Source organism: Chrysemys picta, chromosome 25 (genome assembly GCF_011386835.1).
Source record: "Chrysemys picta bellii isolate R12L10 chromosome 25, ASM1138683v2, whole genome shotgun sequence".
Taxonomy (NCBI): domain Eukaryota; kingdom Metazoa; phylum Chordata; order Testudines; family Emydidae; genus Chrysemys; species Chrysemys picta.
The window spans coordinates 13,119,581-13,135,834 of NC_088815.1; the positions used below are offsets into that span (position 1 = coordinate 13,119,581).

General features: G+C 53.2%; 2 protein-coding genes across 5 annotated transcripts in view; one reads left to right on the plus strand and one right to left on the minus strand.

Annotated features, from left to right (window-relative positions):
• PCSK4 (proprotein convertase subtilisin/kexin type 4) lies at window positions 1–15,895 on the plus strand. Of its 4 annotated transcripts, none has more exons than XM_042861920.2 (15): window positions 4–322; window positions 3,850–3,954; window positions 4,846–4,941; window positions 5,398–5,526; window positions 7,207–7,283; window positions 8,070–8,158; window positions 9,372–9,544; window positions 10,136–10,348; window positions 10,617–10,717; window positions 11,278–11,381; window positions 11,553–11,670; window positions 12,248–12,427; window positions 13,169–13,293; window positions 14,097–14,216; window positions 15,266–15,895. In XM_042861920.2, the coding sequence occupies exons 1-15, from the start codon at window positions 158–160 to the stop codon at window positions 15,850–15,852; spliced, it is 2,382 nt and encodes a 793-aa protein (XP_042717854.2). In that variant the 5' UTR covers window positions 4–157; the 3' UTR covers window positions 15,853–15,895. The 4 variants fall into 4 exon arrangements, with proteins under 4 accessions (XP_065434226.1, XP_065434228.1, XP_042717854.2 ...); XM_065578155.1 differs by lacking the exon at window positions 4–322 and adding an exon at window positions 2,470–2,605; XM_065578154.1 differs by lacking the exon at window positions 3,850–3,954 and having other exon boundaries at window positions 1–322.
• LOC103306334 (transmembrane protein 79-like) overlaps window positions 11,540–16,254 on the minus strand; it is a 17,004-nt gene continuing 12,289 nt past the window's right edge. Inside the window, exon 4 of the mRNA XM_065578159.1 lies at window positions 11,540–11,668. Coding sequence (XP_065434231.1) covers window positions 11,659–11,668 — 10 coding nt within the window. The 3' untranslated portion in view covers window positions 11,540–11,658. The remainder of the gene's footprint in view (window positions 11,669–16,254) is intronic.

The following is a 16,254-nucleotide window of genomic DNA, read 5'->3' on the forward strand; positions in this document are numbered from 1 at the left end:
CCCCGGCCCGGGAGAGAGGCAAAATCGAGGCCCCGGCTCCAGGCCTAGCGCTAGGCCGCAGATCCGGGGCGGGGGGGTATTTAAGGGCCCCTTGGCGGGGGTGGCCCCGCGTTTTCCCCTGGGCAGGGGAGACCGGATCCGCGCGCTGGGCGGAGCCATGTCGGGGGCGGCTGCCTGGCTCCGGCTGCTGCTGCTGGCCGGCGCCTCCTGCTGCTTGGGCGGGCTCAGCATCTACCTGAGCAGCTGGGCGGTGAGGGTGCCGGCGGGGGCCCGGGAGGCCGAGCGCCTGGCCCGCAAGCACGGGCTGCTCTGCCTGGGGCAGGTGAGGGGCGGGGCAGGGGGCTGCTCTGGGGAGGGGGGCAGCTGGGGGGGGGGGGTAAATAGGGGCAGGGGGGGCAGAAGAGGGGCAATCTGCCAATGCCACCCCTAGCCCCAGCAACCTGGTCGTGGAGCAGCGGGTGGAACCTTCTCCCCCTGCCCCACTGAACACCCCCTTCCCATGGGTGGCTGCTCCCCAACTCTCCCCTTCCCCACACCCCTCCAGTCCTTCCCCATGGATTCAGTCAATTTCCTGTTCCAAACCCCCTTTCCAAGAAATGTGGGGGGAGGTTTCTAAGAGGGGGGCTGGGGGAGTGACGCATACCCTTCTCCCTCTAAAGACACCCCCACATTTTGTTCCCCAGCTGGAAAAGCTCCTGTTGAGAGCCAGGGGGCCAGGTCACTCCTCCACCTGATTGTCTGCAGTGGGAGCTGATGAAAACAGGGCCGGCTCCAGCATTTCTGCTGCCCCAAGCGGGAGGGGAAAAGCTGCGATCGGCAGCGGCAGGTCCTTCGCTCCTAGAGGGAGTGAGGGACCTGCCGCCCCCGAATTGCCGCAGGTGCCGCCCCTCTCCCTTGGCTGCCCCAAGCACCTGCTTGTTAAACTGGTGCCTGGAGCCGGCCCTGGATGAAAGGCTGACCTGCTGCCGAAGTTCACACTTCTGATGGTGACCTCACATGGCCTGGATGACTATTCCAGAAGTGAAACTACTACACTGTACCTAGGACTAAGTAGGAGGCTTCCGGGCCAGCCCTGCATAGGTGCCATTTGATGTTGCAATCTTTGTCTCCTGCCAACCTTGCCTCTTATTTATCCATTTTCCTCCCCTCACACTCCCTTTTCTCTGCCAGATCTGTATCTGAGAAGCTTTTATCAGGCTCTATTTTTATTTTTAGATGGTGACATTCTAGCATCATTACCAATTCCTCCTCATGCGGCAGCTCAAGCTAAAAGCATACCCGATGCATATGGCATTGACAACAGATGCAAATGAATCTTTAAAGAGAGGACCTATTATACAGCAAGGTTGTATAGACTACCACTGGTGTCCAGCCCATTATCTGCACTAACGCTGCCACCAGGAGATTAGTAATGGATGGCAATTTAAAGAAAAAAAGTTTGGTGCAGACCAGGTCTCTCTCGTTATAGTTGGGCCCATAATTAAGTTTTGGTAAAAAAAAGATTTTACCAAAAAATCCCAGATTAATTAAAACACTTCCATTAAATTTTTAATAATGTAATAATAATACTAGAAGGGAACACTTGCTTTTCCAAACCCTGCAGTCCATGGCTCTGGTCAGCATTCCCTGGTCTCTCTGGATGCATTCTCTGCACCTTTTTAGTTATATTTATTTAGTGTTTTAAAACCTAGACGCCCCAGTTGAGATTTGGGGCCTTATTGTGCTAGGTTCTGTACAAACGTCTAGTAAAAGACCGCTACTGTCCTGAAAAGCTTACAGTCTAAATAGACCAGATGGATAAAGGGTGGGAGGAAGGCAGAGGAAGTGACTTGCCCAAAGTCATGCACCAGGTTAGTGGCTGAGCTAGGAATAGAACCCAGGGGTCCTGACTCCCAGTCTGGTGCTCTATCCACTAGATCATACTGCCTCCCTAGTTTACACTACCTTACCGAACACAAAGCCAGCCTGCCAGTGGACACTCTTATCTGAAAGAGAGCTTTATCGACTTTTAGTTCTAAATGGCTGACAGCCATCATCCTGCCATGTATCCCCGTAAATCAATAAGAGATCAAATTCACCACCTCTGCTTATACAACCAGTTTTAGGCCTCGAGAACTCCACTGGAGCAGCTGTTTGGTTACAAACGACCTCCCCATCCCTCCTTTTAATCTGATCTTCTGTTATACCAAAACAAGCCCCCAACCGACTTTCCACCTTGATTTTTTTTCAGATATTGACCTACCCATCTTCCATGGTGCTTGCTTTGATCATACAGTGGCTTGCCTTCTCCATAAAATTCTGGGCAGGAGGAATGCTGGTGCTTCCTCCAGCCAGGTGTCCCACTAATTCAATGTCACCTCCCTCAGACCTCGTTCTAAAATCCATTATCTTCTTAGCCCTTTTTCTTTGATTCCTCTCCCAGTCACTCTCTGAATATGCTCTAGGATTTCTACTTGTCCTTTATTCTAGGTGCTCTACATTGCTGAGACTTCTGAAATAGTGCAACCATTGTCCACCTTCCATTCACCTTGAGTCTGGGTAGTTGAACATCTGTTTGCCCCTTTTCCACCCTCCGTTGTTTCCTTGGCAGTATGTTCCCTACAAGGTAATGTTTCAGTCGCCAAACCGACCTTTATCCGAGTGGTGCTTTGCTAAGTAACAACTACTTGTCTTTACCATTGTATAGGGCTGTTTTCAGGGTAACTCAGCCGCATGAATAACTTAGTTCTGAGCCGAAACTTGCCACAAAACGTTTTTCTCTCTTAAGCAGAGGCTCTGTGCTTGCCATTAGATATTACAAGGATTTCCTCTTTATCAGCTCCACCTCTGTGTCCTTCCCTAGCTTTCTCCTGTAGCATCCAAATGGCCTCATAGAATATTTAAAAGGCTGTGCAGATCTTTATCTTGTTTCTCTCCGTCTTTCGCTTTAAAAGATGTCATTTGCTAACCGATTGTGAAACCAGCTCTCTGGTGTGTTCAGAGCTGGGGATCTTCGGCGGATGCCTGTCCTTTAGGGAGAACAAAATTCCATTCAAACTGCCACTCACTGTGGCTTCACCTAGTGCCCCATGACTGAAAAAATGGAAACATGGAGCGACCCACCCCAGTCAGCCAGCAGTTGGCAGGTTGATCAGAAACGTTAGCTCTCCATTACTCTGAAGGGAATTCTAAAATGACAAAGGCAAATATAGAAGGGAAATAAACCACCCCACACAACTCTCTGTTCTGTTTCTATATATTAAAGTATGCCCAGAGGAAGTGCTTATAGCGGAGAAGAGATCTAGCTTGTATACTCAGAGAATGCCAGATCCTGCAGTTTATTATGCTGAAAGGCATACATGAGTAATTTTCCTGGTGGCTTCTGGTTGTGGAAAGAGAGAAAGAACTGACAGGAAGGGGATTGCAATGCATGACAGTTTGTTAGCAAGAGTCAGGCTAACTGTAACCCTAATAACGCAAGATTTGTAGAAACGAGGATTGTGTGAGGCGAGTGGGAAAGAACTGTGTGAGAAGTTGTGGTGACCTTGTGTAGATAAGATGGAATGTAGACTAGAGTCTAAATAAGTGAGAAAAATAAGATATCAGGATGACCTATGTATAAACAAAATGCAGCTGTTGCTTATTATTGTCTGTAACAAAAGGTATAAATGCTTGCTGTAATTGTTTACCTGTAGAGAGACCTGCCTAGGAGGGGGAGACCCTGTGTCCTAGTGCACTCTCTCCCTCTATGCAATTGCTTGAGAATAAAGTATCTGATTTTGCTGCAACCAATCAAAGAGTGAGAACTGCTTTTCTCCGACATGGTTGTCACTCGTGTCATAGCCTTGTATATAACTCTTCTTTCTGCAGATAATTGAAGGGGAACACTATTACCATTTCAAACACCGAGGCATGGTACAGGAATCCCTGAACAGACACTGGGGCTGGCACGTGCATCTGAAAAGAGAGCCCAAGGTGAACCGAGTGTAATTTGTGGTGGAAGCTCAAAAGAACTTCAGCTTGTTAGAAATTGTGTTCGTGAATTTTATGGCTAGACCAGACCATTGTGAGCATCTAGTTTGGCCTCCTGCATAGCACAGGACAGAGAATATCACTGAGTTACTCCTGCATGGAGCTCCTGGCTTCTGGTTGAGACGTACCTCAGAGCTAAGGTGGAAGGGGATTGGCCAAGCGATTGGCTTCCATAGTTATGTCTATAAATACTGCAGATCAGACACCGATTGAAGGGAGTTGCTGTGCTGTCAAACCAGAATGTGTAGCCTTGAATGCAGGGTCCCACCTACTTTGATAGCTCATCCCTGACAGCGGCCAGTGCTTCAGAGGATGGCAGAAGAACTAATAGCACGTTACTATACACTGTTTGTTTGGTGGAAGGGCTTTCTTCTTGAGTCCCAGCTTGTGATCAGATCTGAAGCCGAAGGACCAATAGCCCTTTTATCTTGTCATGAGCAACTGCCAATGTTGTTTTTTTCCTAAAAGTAGTCTTCTAGAGGCAAACCTTGGATGCATTTGCCAACGATCTCCTAATTAATTTGATGCCCTGTCAGTTAAAAAGTCTGTAACAGACTTTGGAACTGATTTGGTTAGGAATTGATAGAGGGTCTTTTCTGTTAGTGCTTTGCAACCACAGACTAAAGCTTCAGGAAATGAGGTCTACTTCGGGGGCTATGGAAAACCTCCAGATGTATGGTTAAAATGGCCCTTCCACCAAGCCGGTAGAACACGGAGGTGGAAATGGTATGGGAAATGTTCAATGGGAGGTGAAATCTGTCACTGGGAGTAGACCGGCGAAGAGGAACTTGCTGCTTTCCCTGGCATTAAGAAGGGTGACTCCTCTCCATCTAGGTCCACTGGTTTGAGCAGCAAACGCTGAAGAGGCGTACGAAAAGAACCATCGCTGTTGTGCCAACAGATCCTTGGTTCCATAAACAGTGGTACATGGTAAGAATTTGTATTCTGTTACCTCCTCCTGTCTGATCCTCCTCTAACTCTGCTACCGTATCCTCTTGGTTTAACGGTCCGTGAGGAAGTGCGTTCTAGCATTTAGAGCAGCCAACTGGGTGCCAGGACTCCTGGCTTTTATTCTTCAGCTCTGATTTGCTTGAGGAAGTCATTGCACCACTGCATGCCTCATTTTCCTTAGTTGTAAAGTAGGAATAATACTGGTAATAAATCAGAACAATCTCGGTCATTGAAGGTTTTTAAGAGCAGGTTAGCCAGTCACCTGTCAGGGATGGTTTAGATAATACTTAGTCCTGCCTTGAGTGCGGGAGTCTGGACTAAAAGACCTCTCAAGGTCCCTTCCAATCCTACAATTCTATGATTTGTAAAGGTGATTCATAGATCACAGGCCAGAATGGACCTTTGTGCTCAAACCTGGTCTGGCTTTCGTTTCAGAACAACGACGTCCGTCCAGACCTGAACGTCCTTACGGCTTGGAGCAAGGGGTACACCGGCTTGGGCGTGGTGCTCTCCATCCTGGATGATGGACTGGAGAGAGACCACCCTGATCTGTCTGCTAACTACGTAAGATCAATCGGACACTATCCAGGCCTCCCAATGTTGTGACCTCCACAGCTGAGTCATTTGGGATCCATCAACTATAGCTAGTTGCTTCTCGCAGCATATTCCCTGCAAGGAAGAGGAGAAGCTGTGAAAACTTTTATCCTGGTGTGGTGGGGCCCAGCATCTGGATGGCTGGATCAAAAGGCTTAGCCTCTTCCGTGAGGGAAACTGCCAACGTTTGAAATGGCTTCTATAAAAGAAATATCCAAGACCAAAGAAACATGACGAGATGTAATTAGAGGAAGCTGCATCCCAGCACGTGTTTAGAAAACGAATGGAGACAGGAGCAATTGAATCTCCTAAATAAGTGATCCTCTATAGTGAACCTCGTACGTCCTCTAAATAGCGTAGAAGTTGGGTTGACTCCTTCCTCCCAGCCATATCCTCTCCTAGAGAGGCAGCATGGGCTAATTCAGCGGCTCTCAACCTTTCCAGACGACTGTCTCCCTTTCAGGAGTCTGATTTGTCTTGCGTACCCCCAAGTTTCACCTCACTTAACTACTTGCTTATAAAATCGGACGTAAAAATACAGAAGTGTCCCAGCCACACTAGTACTGACAAATTGCTTCCTTTCTCATTTTGACCATATAGTTATAAAATAAATCATTTGGAATATAAATATTGTACTTGCATTTCAGTGTATAGTCTATAGAGCAGTATAAACAAATCAATGTCTGGTTGAAATTTTAGTTTGTACTGGCTTTGCTGGGGCTTTTTATGTAGCCTGTTGTAAAACTAGGCAAATATCTAGATGAGTGATGTACCCCCTGGAAGATCTCTGCCTACCCCCTGGGGTACACACATCCCTTGAGAACCACTGGGCTAATGGACAAAGCACTGAGATGGGATTCAGGAGGCTTGACTTCTGTTCCTGGCTTTGCCACAGACCTGCTGGGTTATTTTAGCAAGTGACTTTTTACCTCCTTTTGCCTCCATTTCCCCATATTTAAAATGGGGATAATGACACAGACTTCCTTCGTAAAGCATCAGGTACCCTCACGCTCTGGTCAAAACAGAGTAGCACCAGTTTAACCAAAGGTGTGATTATAAGTAGACCTTGTCAAACCAAACACAGATGTGTACATTGATGTAAACCTGTTTTCTATCAGTTTAATTTGCATCTAAATTAAACTGGTGTAACTGGGTTTAAACCAGAAGAGTGGTCTACAAAGTTGCGCTGGTTAAGTGTGTGTGTGGGGGTGGGGGTGGGGTATGTCTGGGTGGTTGAGGCAGTGACCCAGTGGACTGAGCACAGGGCTAGGAGCCAGGAATTCCTGTTCTAATCCTGGCTTTGCTACTGAATTACTTTAGGTAATCTTTGTTTTCCTATTATTAAAATAGGGATTAATAGATTATTAGGCCAGAAGCAACCACTCTGATCATCTAGTTTGCCCTCCTGTGTAACACAGGCCATCGGATTCCCCTGGATTAACCCCTGGGCTATTGTTATCCGTGCCCCATAGGCGCACATGGTAACACTTGTGAAGAACTCTCACCATGTGGAGTGCTCTATAGATGCTGATTATTTACCTGGTTGTTGGCTTCGTTCTAGTGGTTAAAGCGAACGTATAAGGTCCAGTGTAACAAAGACACTGTTTCTAAAGCAGAGTCTTCTCACCTTCGTGTTTCCTCTTGCTTTAGGATCCCCTTGCGAGTTATGACTTCAACAGTAACGATCCCGACCCACAGCCTCGTTATAACGTCTGGGATGAGAATCGGTGAGTTCCTGCAGCAAATGGGGGTTGTGCTGCTTGGGGTGGCCAGATCTAAATCCCCTGCCCTGGGGATTTTGTCTCTCTGGTGGTAGAGCTAATCTCCAGGGTTGTCCTTCGGATGCGTCATGAGATTCAGTATTCGGATGCATTGAGGTGAAGAAGTGGAAGCGAATTCTGTCCCTGAACAATGAAGGACTAGGGTTACAAAGCATGCGTGTTCCTGCGGGGGGACATTCAGGCACTTGGATTGGAGTCAGAGGGATTGCCTCAGGATTGCACCTACCTAGGCAGTGACACTAAGCAGCGTCTCCGCTGTAGTGAAGATGTTACGATAGCGGTATTGGTCTGGCAGGCTCACCAGTGCGTGTATGCAGGGCGCAATGTACCCCGGAGTGTCCAGTACCTTGAATCCCCAGCTGACTCAAATAGGAGGATCCTAACCTTGTGTCTGGCCCCTCCTCCTCTCACGGTGACCAGATGTAATGCTCTGGGACATCAGGCAGGCTGGGTGGCTTCAGTGGGTCTCTCTCATCCCACCTGCCAGCACTTACTGCACCACTTCCCACGACTTGCACGTGACTGAGTCGTGCCCAAATGGAAAGCGACCCCCAAGGTGACTTAAGGAGGGACCATCCCTGATCCAACGGAACATTCCAGGGAGAGGAAGAGCTGCTAGTCAGCATTAGCACGTGCGGTCCCTCATGGCAAGGCCGAGCATATGGGGGAATCTGGCTGTTTGGCTGGCCGATACGGCTGTGGTGACTCTCGCTCCCTGCCTCTGTCCCTCAGGCACGGGACACGCTGCGCAGGAGAGGTGGCAGCTGCAGCCAACAACCGACTTTGTGGAGTCGGCGTCGCGTACAATGCAAAAATTGGAGGTAAGCAACCTGCTTTCTTGGCGTGATACTTCCCAGATACCATGGGAAGGGAGGGCCCGAGCATGGCCCCAGAACAGGGACTTGGCTGTACAGCAGAAGGGCAGTTCTGGCCTCTCAAACCAAACTCTTGGCTAAAACCGGCTGCAAGTATCCTAAGAGGCAGCACGGTCTAGTGGATTGAGCTCAGGGCGTGAGGGCAGGAGCTCCGGAGCTCTTAACCCAGCTCCGCCGATTACGTACTGCATGGGCTTGGACGCTCCGTTAGGACCCGATTGATTTTTATTTTGCAGCCGGAGCAAGTAGTTACAAATCCATTTGAAGCCAATGGGAATTGCAGGTGCTCAGCATCTCTGAACATCTGGTCCCTTAACCTCTGTGTGTCTGTCTGTAGAATAGCGAAAACCCCGCCCCTGCCTCACCACGCTGCTCTGGCTACGGAGATTGACTGGTTCATGCCTGGGCATTGCGCTGAACAGATGCAAAGTGCTCAAGGTTAGGCCGACCTGGCTGAAGCTGAAGCCTTGCGTGACACTAGAGGGAGCTCTTGTTTAGCTGCTGCACAGGGATTAGAAGAGCTGTTGGCTACATTAGGATTAGGGCCCTACCAAATTCACAGGCCATCTTGGTCAATTTCACGGTCAGAGGATTTTATAAATTGCATGATTTCAGCTATTGAAATCTGAAATTTCACTGTTGTCATTGTAGGGGTCCTGACCCAAAAAGGAGTTGGGTGGGGGGAGTCACATGGTTATTGTAGGGGGGGTTGTGGTACTGCTACCTTTACTTCTGCGCTGCTGCTGGTGTCAGCACTTCCTTCAGAGCTGGGGGCTCGGCCAGCAGCCGCCACTCTCCAGCCGCCCAGCTCTGAAGGGAGCGCAGAAGTAAGGGTGGCAATACAGCAACGCTCCGTAAAATAACCTTGTGACCCCCCCCCCCCCCCGCAAGTCCCTTTAGTGTCAGGCCCCCTAATTTGAGAAACGCTGGTCTCCCCTGTGAAATCTGTATACTACAGGGACCAGATTTCACGGTTTTTCATGGCTGTGAATTTGGTAGGGCCCTGGTTATGAGGCTAACATGGAGGCTTGCATGCTAATGTCAGCAACTGGAGACGCCGGCCTGACCTGGAGTGGGAGAGGGCTCATGGGCCTGTTAAGGGCAGTGCTGGCTCGTTGAGACCTCTGACCTAGCCGCCCTCTCTTCCCTGACCCCACAGGTGTGAGGATGCTCGATGGTCCCATCACAGACATTGTGGAGGCTCAATCCTTGAGTTTCCGCCCCCAACACATCGACATCTACAGCGCGAGCTGGGGCCCAGAGGATGATGGTAAAACTGTGGATGGACCTGGGCTCCTGGCCCTGGAAGCGTTCTACAAGGGGATAGCGAATGTAAGCGTGGGCTCTGGGGCTTCGTTCCTTTGCTGGCTCGTTACCTCTGGCAGTCAAGGGGGTTTGTGGCTTCTGAAGGGGGGGATAACGTGGGCTGGAGAGCACAGAACTGGGCACTCTGCTGCACTAGCCCCCCCAGCAGGGCAGCTCTCAGCCAGGCACCTGGGGCCAGTTCAGGGAGGAATTCTGCTCCCCATGCACGCACGGTGCTGGGTACTTTTTTGCCCTCCACTGACACGTCCGAGCCAGCCTGCTGCTAAAGGCTAAGCTGGCTGGAGCCTTGGTTTGATCCAGTACGAACAAATGTTGGGTATAATTTTACATGGGACTAGCCCCGCCCTTCCTATTTACTCCCATCCCCCTCCGAAATAGCACCCTGTATGCATGCTGTCAGCTTAACTACCGTCTATTGTGTTTCCATGGAAACTAGGTCAGCTGTAGCCAGGCCCCAGGAATACCTCCACTTCGAACAGACAGGGGAGCAGGGAGGAGCCCTGTGGCACGTTAGCACCATATTAACGCCACTGCAACAGGGACTCTGTCCCCACCCCGCAGTGTAACACTGGTCCCTGCTTGCTCCCCTCCCCACAGGGACGCGGCGGCCTGGGTTCTCTCTTCGTCTGGGCCTCTGGCAACGGCGGCATCCACTCGGACAACTGTAACTGCGATGGGTACACCAACAGCATCTACACCCTGTCGGTGGGCAGCGCGACCGAGAGCGGCCGGGTGCCCTGGTACAGCGAGGCCTGCGCCTCCACCCTCACCACCACCTACAGCAGCGGCATCAAGAGCGAGAAGCAGATCGTGAGTCGTCCCCCCGCCCGTTCCTCTCTCCCCTAGGTTAAGGCTGCACTCCAGGGCCCACCGCAGCAGGGCCCCAGCCAAGAGGCGGCTCAGCGGTGACCCCTTCTGGCCGACGGGGGAGCAGAGTGATGGCTCGAGAGTTCTGCCCTGAATTTCACTGCTGCTCCTTTACCCGCTCAGACCCAGCAGTCGATTCAGCACAGCATGTGTCTCTGCATCTCTCTGAGAAGCCAATCCCACGGCTTCCTCACCTCCCCTCTCTCCCCAGGTGACAACTGACCTGCGGCACCGCTGCACCGACAAGCACACGGGCACCTCGGCCTCTGCCCCCCTGGTTGCCGGGATGATCGCGCTCGCGCTGGAGGCCAAGTAGGTAGAACATGGGTTCACTCTGCACTCCTAAGGCAACGCAGCCGCTACCCCCCAGGGAATCTGCTAGGGCCTCTTTCCAGAGTCACTTAGAACGTCTGTAGGGATTATGGTCCAAATATGTCCCCATCACCCCGACAAAAGCAAACACAGTAAATAGCTCACGATGACCTGGGTTGCGCAGTCTCCTCTCCAGGGATACAGTTCAGGGAACCAACGCTAGCGCCCCCTCCCAGCTGTTCAGCTGCCTGCGGGAAACCAGTTGGTGGGTCTCCATCCAGTCTACATGGCTGGGTGTCCAACCCACCATCTGCCCTAACTGGCTCCCTTTTGGCAGAGAAGCCAAGGACTGAATGAACCACAGATGGTCTGCTATTAACCCTGTAACGTGGCCTCTCCAAAGCACTGGTGACCAAGCTGGGACTGTCTGGAGAAAGCTTGCCCATGCTCTACCTGCTGTGTGGATGAGCAGAAGCCACCTGCCCCCTCTCACCAGCCCCAGAGTCACCTCAGCCTTTTGATGCAGGAGACCTCTTTCCCAAAGTCCTCCTTGTCTCTAGCCCAGTGCTGACCTGGCGCGATATGCAGCATCTCGTGGTGAGAGCCTCCAAACCAGCCCACCTGCAGGCAGAAGACTGGGCCTTGAACGGAGTCGGACGCAAAGGTGAGGCTGCGTGTTAGATCTTTACTCAGTGCAAATTGCTACCGGGATCCTAGTTACTTCTGCCATGGTATTTAAAAGAACAAGAGGCAGCAATAAGCTCCCATGAGTCACGGCTTCGCAGTCCCGTGTTGGGGCTCGATCCTACCCTGGGCTGGTGTCTCTGTTTTTCAGTAAGCCACCATTACGGCTATGGACTCCTGGATGCTGGCGATCTGGTGGACCTGGCCAAGAAGTGGACTACGACCAGGCCCCAGAGGAAGTGTTCAGTCAAGGTTGTCTACGCGCCCCTGTAAGAGAAGAAATCCCGTTGGAATCCGACCCCTTGTGTAGCGCGTTGTGGGGGAAATCCTGGTAGAAAAGCCTTTCTGTGCACAAAGCAGGAGCTGGGAACCACTTCCCGAGGACATTTTCGCAGGGAAATGAGACCTTGGGATGGAGACCAGGTTCCCGAGTATGGGCTGGATACTTACAAATGCCACAGCACTTCAGGAGCTCCTGCTGTTGCAGTTCGGTGCGGGTGTTAAAGGGGGTGGCAGCAAAGATTAGTGATTGCCTGTCCCCCAGATTCATGGGGGCAAGAGCTGGGTCACTGGGGGGGTCCTCCCCCAGAAAAATAACCCTGCCCACAAAGAGTGATCCCCATCCTCTGCTTGGACCCTATGAACTTCTATCCCAAAGCCCTGCTCTGCTCTAGCTCCGGTTTGCTGGACACGCCTGACCTGATGCTGTTCCTTTGTGGTTTCATTAAAAAATATCCGCTGAAGCAAGAGGCTTTAGTAGCAGACTCCCCCGTACCTGGTCTCATTGGGTTTCTGGGCCCCAAGCTGGGGCAGACGCCTTCACCTCCTCTTCTTGTCTCCTGGCAGGGAGATAGGCTCAAAACTCACAGTCAGCAAAAAAGTCTCCACCTGCATCGGGAGGACCAGGCATATCCGCTCCCTAGAGCACGTCCAGGTCCGCATCTCTCTAAGCTACAGCAGGAGAGGGGATCTGGCCATCTCTCTGACCAGCCCAATGGGAACCAAGTCCACCCTGGTGGCCGTCAGGTAAGGGGTGGACCGAACACTTCCTGCTGGTACTTCACTGCAGGCTGCACCTCCCCCCCCCCCCCCCCCATGGATCAAATGGGAATTTCATGGCTATAGAAACTTAAAACCTGAATCTCAGGGAGTGAGATTGCTCCAAAGCGAGCTGTGGCACTGGGATAGGAGTTCTCAACTTGCAGGTCACGACCCTGCAGAGGGTCACAAACAGGTGTCAGGGTTACAACCACCCTGCCCTTCCCATATTGCTAAAGGTGAGTGTGTGTGTGTGGGGGGGACGATGGGAGTCTCTGCTAGATGAGGGGTAGGTCGTGTCTCTATATGGAACCATTGCGCTGGGAATACCAGAACTGCCGCACTGGAATGGATCCATGGATTATCTGGTGTGGTATCCAGTCTCCAACAGTGGCCAATGCTGACTTCTTGAGGGGAAGTCACTACCTCCACAATGCACTAGATTACAGGGGCACAGGTTCCTTCCTGACCCAAGCTGGGGAGCAGCGTATGCCCAGGAGACAGTTACCCCAGCAGGGCTGTGAGGTGAAGGCTGCTTCGAGAAGTCTTCCTGCTAGAAAGGCAAATGGTTAAGGCAGGCCAGTTCTCTCGGGCTCTGGTACGTTTGATGCTGCCATTGTAAGAACCCGGAGACTTGTCCAACGCTCACCTCTGGGTTTCTGAGGTGCATCCCATGACCTTCTAGTGTCCAAAGTCTGAAGGGTTTGTGCATTTCCCTGCCCCCGCTAGGCCATACGACACCAGCAACCAGGGCTACAGGGATTGGTCCTTCATGTCCACGCACTTCTGGGACGAGGACCCACGAGGCACATGGACGCTCTTCCTCGAGAACAAGGGTGATGCTTACAACACAGGTGAGCGCCCCCGTCATGCAGGAGACATAGGCAAGAGCCCTGTTGCTATCGCTACAGCTGCTTTTCCTCTGGTTAGCTGAGGGTGAGCAGAGTTCAGGACATCCCAGGCTGCTGAACGGCTTGGCGAGGGGGGATGTGCCTAAAGAACTGGAAGGATGATCCCCTGTAGGCCAGCAGAGGAGTTCTAGGCAGCAAGGTCTCTTCCCGGGTTAGTTGTTACTTGCGTTGCCATCTCCCAGTGGGAGCGCACTGTTCCCAAAGGCAGGGGTGTCTCCCAGGTGGCCGTTCACAGCTCTTCCCCTGAACGCGTGTGCAAGGGGAAGCTGAGACGGAGTTAATCCCTTGTGCACCAGGAACCAGTGGTGCGCCTGAGCCCGGTTACGTTTCCTCCCCTGTGCACCTCTCCTTTGCCGTCCTGTTTATCCCATCATTCTCCTGCACCGCTCATGTCCACAGGGCCTGGGCTCAATTCCCTCTGCTGATGGGGATTCTGGAGCTAGTGAGGTTGCACCTGTTTAGGATCCTTGAAAGCTCCCTGGCCAGGGGCACTCACGGCCTTTAGCGCTGGGATGGGGTGGAGCAGGCTCCGGCTGTGCATCGCCATGGCGTTCGTTCACTCACCCGTCCAACACCTGGTGGTCCCAGCGCTCCTCCATAGCGCCATGTGCCTGGGGTTAACCCTTCGGGGCCAGAGATCCGTGAAGTGTCCGGGCAGGTGTCTTGTAGGGAACTCGTGGCATTTGGGATCGTGGGCTCCCCAGCATCGAGTCTGAAGCTCCTCCTCTCTTGACCCCCCTCTCCAGGGCTCCTCACCAGTGTCGTCCTGCAGCTCTACGGCACGGACGAGGCCATGACGGACAGGCAGATAGCAGCCTCCGTTGTGAGCGAGTGTGTTAGGCGGGACTCCGAGGGAGCGTGCGAGGGTGAGTTGTCCTGGCACCAATCGACCCATTAGCATGGGGCCCCAATGGGGCTCTGCTGTAGCCCTCAGGCAAAGTCGAGAGTTATCCACAGCCACGTGGCCGGCTCTCCCTGACACCCACCCCCGGAGCCGGCAGGGCTCTGCCAGGACAGCCCGCCACCCAGGAGTCCCCTCAGCTCACCTCAGAGGAGACCATTTGCCTGGTGAGCTGGGTGGGGGGAGGTACATCCATGCAGCAGCCCTGAGGATGCTTTTGTGTTCCCTCTCCTGGCTGGATCTTCCAAGAATCCAGTCAGTGGCGCTCCTCAGCGAGGAGCCAGGGGGTCCTTGAGTGACAGACCCCCCCGCTCCTTCCAGGGGTGCTGGGCCCTGGCCATACCGGCATCTCCTGCTGGCCCCAGGAATGAGTTGGGGAAGCCTGCTTCATGTCAGCCTGGTGTCCTTCCCCCTCCTTCAATCAGGCATTACAGTGGGGCACGCTCGCCTTGGCCAGAGGGGCTGCTAAGCCATTCGACTTGGGTTCAGCAAACCGGGCCGGCCTGGGGCTGAATCAGTCTCTGGTTTCAACCCCGCAGCCAGAAACGTGCCTGTCTCTCCTTAAGCCCGAGGGGATGTCAGTCCTGTGTGCAGCAGGTTGGAACTAGAAACCACTTAGATTCCTGGGAGTCACAGGTTTGAATCCAGGCAGGGCCAATTGAACCCTTTGTGCTGCAGAGAGCAGGCACTGGCGTTCCACACCTGGAGGGCTTTCTTGGAGGAGACTTTAAACACCAAGGCCCAGATCCTCCAAGGTATCTAGGTTCCTAACTGCCACTGAAATCGCTTTGTGGATGTGGGCCCAGGCTTCCCTGCTGCGTGTGGGCACTGGCCATGCCAGGGCACCTCAGTAAGATGGGCTGCAAGCTCCAACTAAGTCCCTTCGTGCCCTACAGCTGGCTCTGTGCTGGCTGTTATCTGCCCACCCTAGAGGTGGCTGCATTTCAGCCCGTGTTGCAGTACGTAGCCTGAGGTGCCCTGGTCTCATGCGAACTCTTGCTCCTCTCCCCACAGAATGCAGCAGCGCCTTCTATGCGTTCCAGCACCTCTGCCTGTCCTACTGCCCTCCCCGCTATTACAACCGATCCCGGAGGTCTCCCAGCCTGGACAGGAGCCCACGCCCTGTCCAGGTCTGTGCCACCTGCCACCCGTCCTGCTACACCTGCCGGGGGGACACCGCCAACAACTGCACCGCCTGCCCCCCCTTCTGCACCTTCCATGAGCTCTCCCACTCCTGCTCCTCGCCGGCGTACCCCTCCCTCTTTCCCAGCAAGCCTGCAGCGGCGCAACACCGGCAGCACCTCGTCTTCATCGTCCTGGCGATCCTGCTGGGCGGGGGCCCTCTCCTCCTGGGCGTCCTCTGCATCACCTGCCAGGGGGTGTCCCTCGCCGCCTCCTGGAGGCAGCGGAGGGGGCTCTGCGCTCTGCCCAAAGCTGCTGGCCTGGAAGGGGGAAATCAGCCTGGGACCAGCAGGAGAGAGGCTGGGTGCTTAAATGACCCAGGGCAGCTGCAGGCTCTGGGGCCACCAGCGGAGGGCAGCGCTGGCCACGTAGCCCAGACTCTGCCTGCAGGCCCTGCTGCTTCCAGACTTAGAACCTGAGACCGCCCCCCTCCCTGTGAAATAAAGCCGCTATTGTCAGTCAGAGCTGGCCCCTTCTCTCTTGCTGCAAACCCCTACTGGCTACCATGACCCCTGCATTGGCTGCCGTCCCGTCCCATGTCCCTGAGCCTCGGGTCAGAGAGTCAGGTGGGGGGCTCCGGGCGCCTCTGCGCTTGTCCCTGGCTGTAGCTCCTGGGGGCTACTGCACTGGCCACAGGGTCGGCCTGGGGCTGCAGCATTGCTAAGCATGAAGAGTGTCACCTTCCCCACCCACTGGGGAGGGAGAGTGAAAACTGATGAGTTGGGAGAGGATTTTCCATCCAGTCACCTGTCCCTCTTCTCGCCGGAGGAGGGTGTTTGACGCCTCACAGCTCGTGAGCTGATGCCGCTTTGCAGGTGGGA